This window comes from Ostrea edulis, chromosome 4 (assembly GCF_947568905.1).
Source record: "Ostrea edulis chromosome 4, xbOstEdul1.1, whole genome shotgun sequence".
Classification (NCBI taxonomy): domain Eukaryota; kingdom Metazoa; phylum Mollusca; class Bivalvia; order Ostreida; family Ostreidae; genus Ostrea; species Ostrea edulis.
In genome coordinates, this window is record NC_079167.1 from 55,138,671 (window position 1) to 55,156,109 (window position 17,439).

The 17,439-nt window shown below is 35.5% G+C and overlaps 1 protein-coding gene across 3 annotated transcripts in view; it reads right to left on the reverse strand.

Moving 5' to 3' along the window:
• The window catches only part of LOC125668802 (adhesion G protein-coupled receptor L1-like), a 15,363-nt gene extending 2,290 nt beyond the window's left edge, over window positions 1-13,073 (reverse strand). The window contains exons 1-18 of one of the 3 annotated variants that reach the window (XM_048903228.2): window positions 12,921-13,073; window positions 10,602-10,753; window positions 8,506-8,639; window positions 6,827-6,954; window positions 6,208-6,735; window positions 6,045-6,124; window positions 5,745-5,930; window positions 5,430-5,607; window positions 5,127-5,240; window positions 4,756-4,984; window positions 4,398-4,518; window positions 4,195-4,298; window positions 3,896-3,998; window positions 3,531-3,684; window positions 1,242-1,308; window positions 547-613; window positions 266-360; window positions 12-180 (exon numbers count right to left, since the gene is read on the reverse strand). In XM_048903228.2, coding sequence (XP_048759185.2) covers window positions 12-180; window positions 266-360; window positions 547-613; window positions 1,242-1,308; window positions 3,531-3,684; window positions 3,896-3,998; window positions 4,195-4,298; window positions 4,398-4,518; window positions 4,756-4,984; window positions 5,127-5,240; window positions 5,430-5,607; window positions 5,745-5,930; window positions 6,045-6,124; window positions 6,208-6,735; window positions 6,827-6,954; window positions 8,506-8,639; window positions 10,602-10,753; window positions 12,921-12,969 — 2,658 coding nt within the window. In that variant the 5' untranslated portion in view covers window positions 12,970-13,073. Of the gene's footprint in view, window positions 1-11; window positions 181-265; window positions 361-546; window positions 614-1,241; window positions 1,309-3,530; window positions 3,685-3,895; window positions 3,999-4,194; window positions 4,299-4,397; window positions 4,519-4,755; window positions 4,985-5,126; window positions 5,241-5,429; window positions 5,608-5,744; window positions 5,931-6,044; window positions 6,125-6,207; window positions 6,736-6,826; window positions 6,955-8,505; window positions 8,640-10,601; window positions 10,754-11,052 lie in introns of those variants that run through there. The other 2 variants (XM_048903229.2, XR_007367774.2) reach the window with 2 other exon arrangements.
• Window positions 13,074-17,439: the final 4,366 nt, after the last annotated feature.

Sequence of the window (17,439 nt, forward strand, 5' to 3'; positions counted from 1 at the left end):
TTGTGACCTACCTTTCTGTTCATAGCACAGTGGAAGATGAAAATAAAGAGGCCTTGAAGACTGTTGAGTATAGTGAATATGTAAGCTACTGCCACAGTCTCCTTGTTGATGAAAAAGTACCCAAAAACCCAAGTCAAACCAAGCAGGACCTCAATAGCAAAAGCACCTTGGATCCATGCTCTGCAATAAGCATCAACCAAATAATATAAAAGATTTTATGGGATAGAGAGAGAGAGAGAGGAGAGAAAGAGAAAGATTATATTACCTGAAAGTCCCTGACTGCGATTGATCTTGTGAAAAAACGTAAGCAGAATGTCTACACACCATTGTCATGGAATACGAAAGCACTAGAGCATTCACCTACAATCAAATGTGAACTGATTGTAACAAATGTACAACTGTCTTCCCCCTATAGAACTGTCCTACCCATCTATAGCAGAGTCCCCCTCTCTAACAATAATACAACTGCCGTAACGTTACTTTTGTCCTCCCCATAATTAGCACTAGTATTCAACAGAAACTTTCATATTACTGTCTTCTACTTACCACAAGCACTAGAGCTACTGGTCCCGCAAAACTCCAGATAAACCAGTTTTGAGTCGTCAACCAACAACTGTCGAATAAACAGATTATGATTTTTGATTAAAACTTCATCGATGCTATTAGATATAATACATATAATTCAAATCTAACCTTAAAGTTACACAATCGCACTCATAACAATACAATTTGTCAAGTATCGGTTCTTTATAGGAAAGCATCAGTTACATACTGCTATGGCGTGTAAAACGTCACAATATTATACAAATCTTGATGTATATTCAATAATCTTGATATTTATGTGCGAAAACTTTGATTTATATTTGATAATATTGACATTCATGTGCCAAAATTTTGATTTCGATAAATCTTGATTTATATTCGAAAATCTGGAAATTTATATCCGAACATTTTGATTTATATGTGATAAATCTTGTTATTTATATTCAATAAATTGAACAAGATTATATGATATATATCATATGTTATATTTATTCCTACAAGGTACAATTGACTAATTATCTGTTCCATACACAGTACACTTCCTAGTTATCTGTTCTGTACGCAGTACACTTACTAATTATCTGTTCCGTACGCAGTACACTTACTAATTATCTGCTCCGTACGCAGTACACTTACTAATTATCTGCTCCGTACGCAGTACACTTACTAATTATCTGTTCCGTACACAGTACACTTACTAATTATCTGTTCCGTACGCAGTAAAGTCTGTCGTAGCCGTGATTCCGACTACTATGATAGGGGCACCTGTAGAAGAATGCATGCATAAATAAAATATGAAAATCTAACAGATACATGTGTATGTTACCACTGCATGTTTTAAGCACGTAGAACCAGCTAGGGGAGAGGATAACTCATTCTTGTTTAGACTAGACGTTTGCTGTTAATTTTGTGTGGAAATTTTCATTCAAAGGCTATTCCGCAAGTTTTGCTGAAGTCTAGCTTATCCTTCTTACGTTATTGTTATATATCCGAAAACTGAGAGAGGAAACATGCGACACCACACCCTCTCTCAGCACTTCCTACTTTAGTCACTATCCAGATTTCTTTCCTTTTGATTGTTACGTTTTTCATTCTTTTAAATATTATTGTCATGTATTCATTTTTAGCTTGTCAATAATTTTTCTGGCTCCCCACCTCCTTTGAAAAACGATGTCTGTGTTTAGAAGTTTTATTTTTCCTAAAATATCTCAATTATTGCACCCTATCTCCTCCCTATAGGTCTGGGGGTAGCTGCAATATCGTAGTCCTCTTCGATTTTTTTTTGGAGGGGGGGGGGAGGAAGCGTCAGAATAAAAAAAAATCGGAGGGGGCTATATTATTGCAGTTAGTGCGGGGGTACTTTATATTGATACTGGTTTGACAGTGGCGGATTTAGAGGATTTTCAACCCCCCCTAAAATTTTCAAATTTAAGGTAAATCGCGGTATCTTGTTTCGGAAAATGTACTAAACGATAAAAGAAACAATAATTTCTTCCACTCCAGGAGAAATAAATGACAAAATCTTTTGATTTCTTGATTACTTTATTGGGAGAACTTAATTTTTTCTCTCCCAAAAACCCTTAAACTTTGTGTCATTTTATTGATTTCACCTTATTAAAATGATAGAAAATAGTACAAATGACTAAGTAGGAGAAATATTTCAAGCCCCATAAAATCTGTAAAATCCAGGAGCTTACGGGGGCTTCGCCCCCTGGACCCACTGCCTCATAAAGTGGCGCCCCCGTAACCGCAATTCCTGGATCCGCCCCTGTTTGAGACTTCTATTAGTAGCAGTACTATCTTAGCGAAGAAGAAAAAGACGAACTATAAGCAGATAAAATTTCATCCTAATTTCCTGTTTGGTTAAATTTATGTACAATGGGATGAAGATCGTAATTTAATATGAGCGCACTTGATACCTGACCTTCAGAAGAGTGGGTGTAACAAAAAAAACAACATAATCCTTCAAAGTAAATGTTTAAACTGCTTAAACTTTAAACTTCTTGATCGTTTATTTCCTAAGTATTGAAAATCCAAGATTTCTAATAGTAAACACTTGAGTCCGAGTAAGTCCCTGGTGGGTCTCACCATACGTCATAGCAATTTTGTGTTTTATTTGTATTTGGTTCTTTCTAGAAACATTTTTGTGTTATCACCAAAAAGAGGGTTTTATTTATCATTCCATGAATTACGCAATTCTAATAATCAAGGTCGTTTTATGCGTTAAATTTTCACAGTCATCAATATACACTGTACATGTATCATAATACGACAATCAAAATGACATTTCCCCCAGTAAATTGGACATATTTTTTAAAAATCGTTTATAAACATTCCCTCATTTTTCTTTGCATTAATACAAGATTGTCTTCTGTAATTGATATATGGATTGCGACAATACCCACTTTCCATAAAAATTGATGGTTTCTACACACACACGCACGCACACACGCCAGAGATGGCCGTAATGGATGGAAAGTGAAGGAGAAATACAAAATCCTTTCGAAATTAAATTGGAAATTTTAAAAATCGCTTCAGCTAGTGAAAATATGCAGTTTTGGTTGATTGTAACCGGAGAAAAAAAATCTAAATCCCTGCAAGATTCGAACTCGCTTATCTTCAGATCGGCAGGCTCACATGTTAACCGACTGAGTTAACTGCTAAGAATAAAGCTTTAAAAAGAAGGGTCAAATTAAAGAAAAATATTACCCGTAATTATTTTTCCAGTTATGGTTCGAAATGAAGATATGTTATTCATCTTTAACGTCTAATCAAATGATAACTCATGAACTAATGAAACTATAGAAGGCTCGGATCGTTTAGAAAATATGTCCTTAAATTACGACCAAGGGTATCATACGGTTAGATAATCTTACAATTACTCGTACCATTTCAGATAAAATCTTGCAACACTTCACTAAATAGTTATTTAGAATTTGTATTAAGTTCTTAACATATTGTGCGTACAGATGTATATATATACTAACCGTATCCTACGAGGTAGTAATATTTAAGCCTGGATTTGGCCGCGTCGAACACTTGCACCAACATGACGAGGATATGAATCCCTTCCATCAACATCCACGTGAAGGCGGACAGAAAAAAGAAGTGAAGAAGAAGCGCTATGGCAGCACAGGCGACCTTGGGAAGTCAAAAAAGTTGGGGTTACTAACAACAATTTATGTACCACAGCTGATGTCTGTCAAAACGTTAATATGGTTCAAATAATTCAGGGAAACTTCCGAATGCTGTGCCAGATAAGTGGGTTACAAATTGTCTTATGAATGAGGTTTGTAACATATCAATATTTGATATAAATACACGGTGTCCAATAACAACCAGATTCTTTCACCTTTTGTTCAGTTCTCCCGATACCAATTACAAAGATGATCTCTGCTATGAAGAGACAAAACACCAGATTCTTGTGAATAGAGTTCCTCTCGCCTTGTAAAGACCTATGAATATAATGCATATGCCGACATATTCAAAACGAGAAAACGAGAAATTTTTTAACTCATAATTCTCTTGTATTCGACTTTCCTTAATTTAAGTAAACAAATCCTGGTCACGTCACCAAAAAGATCATTTTGAATTTGACCAAGGATATAATTTTTCAAGCTCAGAAATAGAGATAATTAAGATATTGCTTACCCTAGACATTGGAATGTCAGCCAACTGGTGGCCAGAAAGATGATAGAAACGATGCAACCAATGTAACTTATGAAGGTCAACGACAGGACGTGCTCATATCCCAACTGTTATAAAGATCAGAAATAAGATTTTTTAAAACCAAATTTTATGTTAACCTTTTTTAAGATAAACAAATTCAAATGATATTTTAGTGGGATTTTGACCTCAACTCCGGACACGTCCATAAGAATTGCAAAGTTTGTCAGGTGGTTACACTGGCATTTGACGTGTGTGAAGTTCTTATATCTCAAAATACAACCATCCTGTGACCAATCTCCAACCTCCCTGCAAAGCGGGAAGAATGCAATGCCATTGATTTTCATTCATATATCCATTATTCTTTTGTTTTCGTTTAAAGAAATTTAGCTGTTAGATAAGAATACGAAAATTTGTAATATTACGTTTGGCCAAAGGATCAACGCATGAAATTATCGAGTTACTTAGAATTTGTATCATTACTTGAACAAATTCCAAAGTGAATAATAATAACCGATATGAAGAAAATGCAAAATAATTTATTACCCTTTTGAAAAATTCCAGAATGAGCAGAGAGGTGTTGCAATATGAGATCCTGATAATCTGCTTTTTTCTAGTTTCATGGTAAATGTCACGGGATCTTGAAGGTTCTTGATGTCAAATCCAGGAATGGAAGCACTGAGGATGTCTTTCAGGACAGTGTAGTTGATGTCAGGGACGGGAAGTAAATCGGCTGCGTTAGTGTGCTTCATGAAAACCACTTTTGTTAAACCATCTGTAATATAATGACAGCTCATATATATATATATATATATATATATATATATATATATATATATAAGCTGTGGTATATATGAGCTATATATTATAAATAAAACTGATTGAACAGGATTAAGCAAAGACAAACACAAACATACTTCTATTGTAATGTTTTATCGCATGTGAAGGTATTAGAAAATCTGAATCGGTGTCGTCACTGTTGAACCTCATATCGGCTGCGGAGGCAGAATCCAAAACGTAGAACATGGCCACTGCAAAAGGGAAAATAAAGAAATTTTGATTTTTGGTCGTTTGGCTGTCTATCTGTTTTTAAAGTGGGATTGCACAGACGCTATGTGTGGCCTCTTAAATATCCAATGAAAGTTGGAATCGTCTTTTGATTTTGAGGTAGATTCGGATGAGGATTAAAGATGGGAGAGATGGATGAAACAGTTCCTTACAAATAGTGTGGGATTTCGTTTGGAAAGCCATTGGCTTGTCAATGGAATCCAACAGCTCATTGGCTGCATCATCAATCGCTGACAGGATGACAGAGGCAGCGCGCTTTTTGTCCGCAGACGATAGTTCTGAAGCGTCCATCGTCTGCTTCACCAACAAACTTCCAATTGAAATGGTGTCCTGCAGATACAGAAATAACATTGTAGTGGAATAATCAGGGAACTACCACCTTTTTACATTATCAATTAATATCACCATTTTGTTGCCTTGCTGGTGGGTCTACAATTGTACCCCCCCCCCCCCCAAAACCCATTTACTTGTGCAAGAGTTCTGAATTCCTCTTCATCTTTTGGTCTTATTTTGGGGATGGATTTGAACACACGCGTTGTTGTAATGATATCAGACACCGTTCTTTTGCCAGCATCTAAAACGTCCACCAGATCCGCTGTTAGCTGGGACACATCCTCCGCGGTATCCACTTTCTGGTGAAGGATTTTTTTCATCTTCGGATAGAAATAATGAGATTATAAAATGAGAGCTAAAGCCCTTGGTTACTCTAGGGAATTGGAGGTGTAAAAGTCAAACTAACACGAGTAGCTAAATTCAAACTCCCTTACATCTTCAGATACACAGTCGTCAATATCAGGTCTTCCTTTCCATTCTGCTGTTTTATCATCGCATTGCCAGGTAGCGAATCCTACAGAAATATATCAAAACTCGTTTCCTATCACTGAGTTTAACAAAACGACAACAACAAAAGCAGCACGGTTATGCACTTACCAGATCCAGTTTTACACGGACGACTGACGACTTCTCCCTTGCTCGCCCTTGGCCACGATATATCATAGGCTTCCAAAGGTGTGCACTGGCTTTCGTCTTCCTTTTCATTTGCTCTTTGTGTGCTGGGAGTGCGAATTTCATGGAGCTTGGGAGACGTCTGTGTTGGATGGTCTTGTTTGGATGTGTCAAGCGTAGTTTTTGGAGAGATAGGAGATGGTCTTGATGTAGTTCTCACAATATTGGAAGGTTCTGATGTCACGTCTGTCTTTACTTGAGGGTCGTTAACAGGGTCTTCTGTGTCTAGGTCTTTGTTGTCTTTCGGCGTCATAGCTTCTGTGGACAATTCCGGGGGGTGTTTTTTGACTAGTGTCACTTTCCCCTGTTTGTATCCTACCGTAAACGTCCTGTTTAGGTTAAAAAATGTGGTCGTTTTCACATTATGTGTCGGATTTCTTGTCACAACTGTGGGTAAAATCGTTGTTGTGTGTGCACTTGTAGTGGTTGCGATGGAAGGAGGAGGTAACGTGGCTAATGACAAATAGGAGAAAAAAGGTTGAGTTGCCTGTCAGTTTAACAACAAAACATATAACGGGTAAGATTGTTCCCTGCATCTACTTACGCGGGTGCTGCTCGCATATGAAGGGGTTCAGCGAGTCACATTTTTGGTCGTTCAGTTTGCCTTGAATGTTCATTTCTCCACATTGTTCTTTTCTTAGAGAATTATTTGGCTCGCCAGGTTTCCATGCTCTGCAATGACAATTGTTTCATAAGTAGTACCGGAAAACTGATTATTGAGAACAAACCCATTATATAGATACTTCTGATAAAAGGTAAAATCCACTAATTTGTAACACTTCATAATTTGAACATGTGAAACTGAACTTAAGTCATTCTGGTTAGTATAACTAATCAAAGATGTGGAATCATTAATCTGAAATCATCTTTTCATGGTGGTTAAAGTTTCTTGGATTTTGTGGCACAATACACCCTCCAATGTATAGTCCCAACAAATAGGAGAGAAATACCCGTTAACCATACACACAAAATTAAAAAACAATACAGAAAAACTTGTATATTAGGAACTGAATTTTTAAGACTCTCGTTTAGATGGAAAAATTTGAAAATCCTCAGTCATACTTTTTATATACCTTTCATGGGAAAAGTTGCTGTAAGAAACTCAATTATGGGCACAAGAAAGTGACGTCTATTTTCGTTATTGATGTCATAGGTTATGATTTTTTGGGTCAACTTATGTTTTTATATCTACATTCTACTTTCATTTCTGTTGAAATTCCCAGTCGTTGAAATAAACGTATTATATTTATCAAGATTCATAAGCGTTGTGTTCACAGCACATTCACGAAGAAATGGCTATCATTGGTAATTTGTAAACATATTAAAGGCAAAAAGATTAGAAATGTTAATAAAAATCATTATTCCCCCCCCCCCCCCCTAATAGTTGTTGTTGAAACAAGTACATGGTATATATAAGATATCCACCTAAATATTTTAAATATAAGGAGTTTTCCTATACATGTAGATATGAATAACTTCCCTAAATATTTTAAATATAAGGAGTTTTCCTATACATGTAGATATGAATAACTTCCCTAAATATTTTAAATATAAGGAGTTTTCCTATACATGTAGATATGAATAACTTCCCTAATTATTTTAAATATAAGGAGTTTTCCTATACATGTAGATATGAATAACTTCCCTAAATATTTTGAATATAAGGAGTTTTCCTATACATGTACATGTAGATATGAATAACTTCCCTACATGAACATAAAAAAAAAATCTCGTTTATCTAAGAAATAAATTTAATTTTTGAAAATACTTGAGGATAAGAACTTCACACCGGCATACTCTGAGAAGCTCGTTAACGCTTTTTTAAAAAAGTATGTCGGCATGAAGCTTGCAGTTTCTACTTTAATGCAATTTCAAACTTGAAATTTATTTTTCATTTTTACATTTTACTTCCATTTCCAGCCGTTAAAAAAGACATATCTATTCAATCAAGATTCATACGTGCATTGTTTACAATTGCAACACATTCACGGAAAAATAGATATCATTACAATATGTCTGGACATCAAAGGCAAAAACATTGGAAATGTGAATATAAGAAATTAAATATACGATGTATGTATCCCCGGGAACTCCTCTTCAGCAAGTTTTTATTATATACAGAATAGCAACAGAATGGCGTGAAAATATATTAGTGAGTTTAATTGTAATTGTGATTGACGTGTAAACAGTTATACCTTGGGGAATTCCTTTTAAAGGACTTACATGACGTTTGTGTGGAGGTCACTTCCGTCCTCCCATTTCCACTTGGCGATCGTCTTGTTGAGGGACAGGCCTAGCCACCATTGTTTCATGGACGCCGTCCGGATTAGAGGGTGAATGTTCAGTAACACTCGAATCTACAAAACATTTCCAAATTTGGATGGAATTTAATTAGCAATACCAGAGGAATCAACATCTTTAATCTGACTGAATAACTGAAGTGATATTCGGACATTGCCTCTACACAGCCTTATGCATTTGGCACTTTTTTTTTATCGTAACTGTTATCAGCTTTCCATTGTGTTGTCAAGTGTGAAATCTCAGCAAGATTATTTTATAACCGCCTTGGGGGGGGGGGGGGGGGGGTAGATAGGGTGATAAATCGTTAGGTGCACGTGTTAATTTGTATAAATATTGAAAGTGTCTCTCTACAAGAAAATAGATACTTCCTCCACACCCCAGCGGCCACTCAACATCTAAACTAAAGTTTAAATATTTTGAGATGATCTCACTCTAAGGTATAAGAGAGACTCAGACTTCCTGGTTATTTGAAGAAAAAATCTATTGAAATTTTCAGTTGTACCACATTTTAATCTACCTGACATTTTCACAGATATTATTTTATTAAAGTGAGAAATAACCACACACACACACAATACATATATATATATATATATATATATATATATATTCAAAGAATAAATTTCTGTATCCAAGTACAGAACATTGATAATCCTGTATATTTCGTTACAAAACCGTTCGAAAGATATATGTTTATTACAATATACTAATTCCGTGCTTTCAACGCACACCGCAACATTTCGGAGGTGAGCAATGTAACTAATTTTCGAAAGAAATGTTTCATGTTTACGAGCTAAGCTGATGTTACATGTATTTACATCGCTACGTGAGTTGTCTGTCTACTCTAGAGAGGTGGAGACAGAATCAGGTTTCAGTTTTTTGTACATGTTTTATATCTCACTGTGCGGGGAGTGTATATTTTTAATTAACTGTGTTTACAAATGATGTTTATAGGAAGGAATCGTGATGATGACTGCCACGTCTCATTCACTCAGCACTAGACTTCCATCTCGGTTACACAGTGATATATGCTTTGGAGGCTAAGATAGAATTATTTTTTTTACAACAAATTATTGGATAAGCAAAACGCGTGGATATGTCGGAAATCTAATTCTATTCAGTAACGAATAAAATGTCCAAAAATAAAAGGTACCGTGTTCATAACCGTAAGCACCCCTGCCCTCAGTCGCCTCCCACTCAATACGTTGTTTGTATTATGTATATAAATAATGAAGCAAGGGGTGCTTTGTATCTGTTTTCTATCCCTATCGTACAAACAATATAGATATTTATTTATCCCTTACATTTTTGGAGTTTTGTATCAATTTCAAAGGTCGATGCTATGAATTAACATTGGAACATTATAGGTTTATTTTCTGACAAAGTTTTGGTAAATATTGTAATATATAATTAAAATTGCTATCATTATTATCAACTTTATAATCCAAAACCAGATACATATGGCATATCCTTGCATCAGTATACAATTCAATTTTTTTCATAAGTGACTATATGTACATGTATGTCTTGCATTTCCATTAAACACCTTATCACTACCAGTGTTCAAAGCGCTTGAGGATGTTTAATACTAGGCCAATACAGTACAGTATAAATATCATAAAGGTGAATACAACTACATCAAATAGCTATATCCTAAATTAGTACTACAGAGCTTTAGTACAATGCGGTGCCTTGCTCGGAATAAAATCTGGCATGGAACTTATTTTCCATCCTCAAAAGAGTTTGCTTACTTTGTTGAATTTAGATTTTCTTTATAAATATTATTCAATATTTAGCAACAACACCAAACATCTAAGAAAATATATATCTATGATTTTTTTCAAACTTTCAAAATATGAATTTTTACTGTTTACAAATGAATAATTCTACAAATATCATTAATGTGGAGATATGAAGTAAAATACCCCACCCCCCCGGATGTAATTACAATTTCTTTTCAAATCATAGGAATTTTCAGCATAATGATACACCAGAAATGTGGAATATATATAATTTACCGCTTCTGTTTTGCTGGACAAGGAGACCAAGAAACCGCCCACGTCATGACAGGACTGTTGCGCCTCGTACCACGTGGATAACTGTCTGTTAAACAGGTAACAACCTCGGTGTACGCGCTTCCAAGGAGGAGTACACTTCGGCTCGGAATGGACTGTAAGACATCGGCATAATCAGATCACACTGTACATGTATTTGAATTATCATTTATATTCGAATATTACATAATATGAAAAACCCCAGATACTTGAATATTGAAACAACAAGAACACTATATGAGACACTGAAGACCTTAATTTGTTTATCTCAATTATACTTAAGTGTGTCTTCAAGTATAGCTGTCATATGCTTTACATTTATCCTTCACACTTTTAAAACACCATGATTATGTGTTTCACAAACAAGTGGTGGTATTTTGATGATATAGTTTAAAAGATTACTGGCCTCAAATACCTATGAATTTACTTTGAAAGTCCACAAATGTTGAAATACTTTTATCTGTTATAGATCGGAATTAACCCATAGTTATATCATCGAGAACAATCTGCATCGCTGGGCATGATCCATCTAGCATCGAAATACATCTCATCAAAAGAAATTAGTTTAGAGAACAACAGCAAGCGGTAACGTTAAAAAAGCCTCCCATCAAATTCTGTATATGCCTTATCAGAGTGTTAAAAAAACCCAGTCTGTATTAATTTTCTCATCTGTTCTCATTATTTAGTCGTGTCAAATTGTGGTGTGTGCTGAATGTTATTTGGGGGGAAAGGAAACTGGTGTGGGAAAATCTTGAGTGAGATTCGGAGAGAGAGAGAGAGAGAGGGGGGGGAGAGAAAGAGAAGAATGATTCCTTAATTCCTTAATTTTCAAGCTATTTCAAGTTATGTACGAATACAGGGAGGATATATAGGTACGCTGACCCAGAGAAACTGCATTCAGACACATCCCCTGTTTACAAAGTCTGGAAGTACTGTGGAGACATTTAGACGCCTGACGTCTGAAATTACATCATTATCAGTACTGCTTTAAGTATCGAACAAATTGACTCGTTTGAATTAAGAAAGGCAAACTACTTATAAACGGAAAACACTTCTAAAACACCATCTGATAATGCGAGCTTTTAGAATTATAATTAATGATTATCTAACCAAATATCTTTTTTTTAAAAGTGGAAGGTCGTATAATTTACACGGAATCTGATGATTTCTGCTGACCTTCGGACAAGGTTATTTGAAAAGTTAAAAATGATATGTTATAAAGGTCTAACTGCCTGTATTTATCGAATGGTCTAAATTAGCCAAAGAAAATAGGTCTATTATCTACAGGAATAAAAATTATTTCTGTGGGACAAAATAAATATAATGAGATCCATTATTATACATTAACGTAAATGACTGCAGTTCTCCAGCACAACAAAAAGATTGTTAGACCTTGCACCCTTCCTCTGGCGGAGGTTTATACATTTCACTCTCTAGATCAGAAGCTGTATGAAGACTTCCTTCTAATTACATGCCCTTAAAACGGGCGTGATGATAAATAATTAATGACGAATATAAGCTGCACACTTGTGATAAATCATTATAGATATAAAATGACGAGCGACGTACAGGAAGAACTGACTAAAATAGACACAGAAAGAGGTGGCCTACACGTATTTATAACCCTCTTTTGGGGGGAGAGGGGGGACTAAGCCTAAGTTTAAACACCGTTATCCCCCGTATCTATATACTACTTGTGTCTAGGCTTTTGTTATTTGACATCCGACTTTAGTAGTGGTTTTCCGTCATACAGTGCTCTCAAACCGCTTCCTATCCTTTTCAGAATTAATTGAGACTGTCGCTAATCAAAGCTGTAAAAAAGGTTGATTTTTTCTACAATTCTTTGTTGTCGGTATTTCATTTGACCACACAATGCTTACCTAGGTCGATTTCGATTTACCTCTATTTAACAAGTCTACGTCATTATCATGCTCATTTGCATTTTCAAGCTAGTTTGCATCTAATTATCATGCATGGCTTACTTTATCGGTTTCAAAACAAAATTATACATAAAATCCAATTCCTGATGCAGTCTTTGAAATATCATTTGCCACTTAAATTCTCCATCTTTAGCAAATCGTATAAATATAATGAGCAATTGCTGACAATGTGAAAAGAAGAAATCATTGATTTTGATCACAAATTTATGAAGTTTTAGAATATTCAAATTATCAAACTACTAAAATAATCGATTGTGCATAATAATTGCTAGGTCAATCTAAGATGTTCACCAAATTCGAGTTCTTTTCTGAAAAAAAAAAAAATGTAAATAAATCTACTTACCTAAAGTATTTAATGTGAAAAGTATGGCCAAAACAAATAATTTCCACATTTCAATATTTCGCTGAGAACTTCAATAGATTGAGTGACTAATACCAGATTTTCACAGCCACATTAGATTTATATGACTCGTGTTGATGCAAAACGATCACGTGATTCATCTCAAAACAACGCGGCAACGCGCAAGAGAAAAGGAAATGTAAATAGTTATACAGTTTGCTCTATGAGTATTTACTAGTATCAACCGAAAAGTAAAAATGGCTTTGTGTGGATAATAATTGTAATAATTATAATAGTGATTGGTTTATAAAAAAAAAAATATTGCGCCGATATTAGAAATAAGGGATTAATGCATAAAAATCATGATGAAAAATCATTTCGGTAATGTTGATTTTGTTTATGTAATAGATTTTAGTCGGAATGAGAATACAAATTGGAAGAGTGTTAAGTTATCACAGGCACTAAGTCTTGTCCACTATCTAAAATGTGTGATTTTTCTCTCCTTATGATCAGCACCCTATTTCCACACACTGTAGTAGGTTTATGCATTCGAGTTTGATTACATAATCTGAAATCTTGATTGTAAAGAGAGAAAAATCGTATATATTTTAATCATAACATTTTGATGGGGAAAATAAAGAAGGACAGAGGGGGTACAAGTCCCATTTATCAGGCGTCTGTGTTAGCTTCATCTATCGTCTGAAAACGTGTTTTCGGGATAACCACAGAGGGGAAAACAATATTTAGGAACAAAGTTCTTCATTTCTATCCACCCCAACAGCCTGAATATAACGAAAAACAGAAACACGAGGAAGTACTAATCATTTCAAAACTAATAATAACATGTCAACATAACTATACAAATCTCAATTAAAACCTGTTTATAACAGAGACGTACATGTATATGTAAAATTGTGGCTGGTAGTGTCATGAGAGAGAGCGGGAGGGGGGGGGGGGGGAGAGAGAGAGAAAAACGATGTGTGTGTGTTTATATAGCTTGGGCAGATTATACTCCTGCCTTTACTATATTTATGTACTATACTGTATCGGATATTCTAACCTTTACCCTGACAAAATTGCTACCGGTATCGTTTTCCAAGCACTGTTTGCTAATTAGCTTAAATCGTCCAGTAAGTGGTAGTGCACAGGAAGCCGTCATCAAGAGTCTGAATGACCCTCGCCTCAAGCACTTGTTTACCTGCCTGCTAGAAATAATCTCAGTGTCACGTTGTTGATAATAGTAAAAAAGTGAATAAAACGACACTTGTGAAATTCAAAAATTCAAGAAGAAAGGGGGTCACAAAAATTCCCGGATTTTGTAACGGTAATATAACCATGAATCTAAGGAAAACAGACCCCCTCCAGAAATACGCTCCCCATTCTACAAACTTAGAACGCGATTTTTAGCTTGCTGATATTTTCAGATATATTACAATTGCATATTACTTAAAACGAGTTCACTGTCTGGTTACACGGGTGTATGTTTCCACTCTTTAGGGAAGCTATGTAGCAGCGAATAGTACTAATTTTTGACTGGGAAAAGGCAGGACCAAAAGGAAATTTTTCCTTTTAGTGACTCACCTGAGTTGAAAACTCAGCGATTTTTTTTCTAATCAATATATGTTGAACATTGTCTGTCTTTTCTTCTTCATCTTTTTTTTGGGGGGGGGGGTAGGGGGGTACCTGTAAAGTGCGAAACGAAACGAAATCTACCGAAACGAAACGAGAAACCTACCGAAACAAACCCACCGAAGCGAAACAAAACAGATCGTATAACCGAACTCTTTTAATCATAATAATTAAAAATGGTATCTCAGGCACCTGTGAAAGTTACCACATATAAATAAAATTCGCCTTTCCTTTGATGTAGGCTAAGTTGGAGAGGGGGGGGGGGGGGTAAGCACAAAGTACATATCCTAGGTTGATTAAATACCATGTGCAATTAGTTTTGGATCCAGTCTCAAAGGTCTGGGGAAACACACTAAACAAGGGGTGGTGTCACCGGCGTTGGATCCGCCTTTGGGCATAAATACATTGTTTGAAGAAGCTGGTGTCTGAGAAAGTTAGTTAACACCATATTATACGAATGCAATTCGGTAAGATATATATACATGTATTATTAAAAATCATTATGTAATAAATTTAAAGATGACTCTATATATATGGGATGTTGCTAAGACGGGGAATTAAAAACGGAACGGAAAATATTTTATGCAATAATATCAGGAGGAGGTCAGCATTTTGTAAACAAGGGAAACAGAAATTATAAACAGAACGGAAAGACATACTAAGAATCCACCATTTGGTATACTACATACAAATACACAATATCCACATGTATACATAGATTTGTCTTTAAAGCAAAAAATACGAAAACATGTATTTTTGCCCAAAGGCGGATCCAACACCGGCGACCCCACCTCTTGTTTAGTGTGTTTCCCCAGACCTCTGAGACTGTAACCCTTCGGTCTGAAATTTATGGATCCGAAACTAATTGCACATGGTATTTAATCAACTTCGGATATGTACTTTGTGCTTACTCACCCCCTTTCCAACTTTTAAAACTTTGTATCAGTCAAGCCGAAAGCCTACATCAAAGGGGAGGCGAATTTTATTTATATTAATATGTGGTAACTTTCACAGGGGCCTGAGACACCATTTTTAATAATCATGATTAAAAGAGCTCGGTTATACAATCTGTTTCGTTTCGGTAGGTTTCGTTTCGTCTCGGTGGGTTTCGTTTCGTTTAGGTAGATTTCGTTTCGTTTCGCACTTTACAAGTACTCCCTTTTTTGACTTCCTCTCAAGGAACCATGCACCGTCCAACTTTAACCAATTCCAAACTTGTTATAAGTTATAAAGCAATTTGTTGGATAAAGGGAAATCGCTTAAATGAAGACCTACGCCCTTGTTTAAAAGGGAGATAGTTCAAAAGGAATAGTGAAAACATATGGATTTTTATTAACTGATCTTCGCGCAGTGAAAATTCTTGAAAGTTTTTTCAAACTATAAACAAGTTTATTGTGATACGCAACAGGTAAAGCAAGTCCTATAGGTTTACGAGAATTGCACAGAACTTTATTTCTATGAAACCGAATATGTCAGAAACAGTTTGATTTTCGTACATGTTTCCTATAAAAGAATTAAAATGCAATTCGAATTTTTCCAAATGAAACATCATTTTACTGGAAAGGGGCGAATGGTGTTTGGATTTTCAACAAATTCTTGTTTACCTATAGGATTTGAAAAATCTCCTTACTGGTTTTTTTTTTGTCTTCCAAGAGAAAGACAAATCCCGCGATAAGATATGAAATTGCAAAAACAAAAAATGTAATTAAATATGTTTAAAATTACTATAGGACTTTTTGTTCAAAGGTGATTTTATATGAAGGAATGGCGAAGTGAAACACTCCGAGTGTTATTTTTAATTGAAACTTCTATATAAGAGACTATTGTTCCATCAAATGTCAGGCACGTAGAATCAGCCTCCCCCACCTTTTTGATAATTATCATTATGTTGCATGTGTATTTTCATATGCAAATAAAGATATATTGGGTGACTCCCCCCACCCACTTTCCCTATTTTTATAGTAGTAGTGAAAGAAAAGAATGTTTACAAGCTTTTGGAAGTTACAAATTGAACGCATGTAGTGACTGAAGAAATCCTAGCCCGGGGAAAATTTCTTTAGCCCCCCCCCCCCCCCCCCCCCCCCGCACGATTTAGGATTTTAAAGATCGGTCAAACTCTTTTGATTTCTTTTGTTTTCAAGAATGAATTTTAGACACGTCAACTTCCAACTTCTTCTCCAGCTGCACTGCCCCAACCCAGCCCTTTGTCTGCCCATTGCACCAGAGGTCACAGAATTAACAAACTGTAGTGCCATTGCAGCATACGGTAAGAAAATCTTCGCAAAGAAATTTCCCAAAATATTCCTATTAAAAACTTTAAATCCTTTGACAAATTGAACTCTCGTGGTTCTTAAGAAGATACAGGGTTTTTCTTATACGTTGTACACGAATCCCCATTATTGTTCAGGCCCAAGACGTTATGGTTTGAACTTAAAACTTTATAAAGAAGATTTCATGCAAGTTAAGCATGTCTGGTACATTCGTTTTTCACAAGAAATATGTACATGTGTATATATATTTTTATATATACCACCCAATTTTTACTATACTTCTTTCCAGCCTTGGAGGGGGATGCAGTCCGTCATTTGAACAGACTTGAATTTCCTATTATGTGAGGATACTTCATGTCGGGTTTAATTTGTTCAAATGTCTTTGGAGAAAAAGTTAACGATGACTCTCTAACAACAAAAAACGATGAAGAAGAAAATCTCAACAAGAGCTCCGCAAGGCCGAGTATATCCCCTCACGTACAAGCTTTTACTTTATTTTATAAATTCCCGTAGTGACCCTGACCTTTGGACCCCAAATTCAATAGGGTTCTCCCTCTCTCGATAATATAACTACATGTAAACGTGGAGTATCAAATCAATCGATCCAAAAATGTGGCCTATAG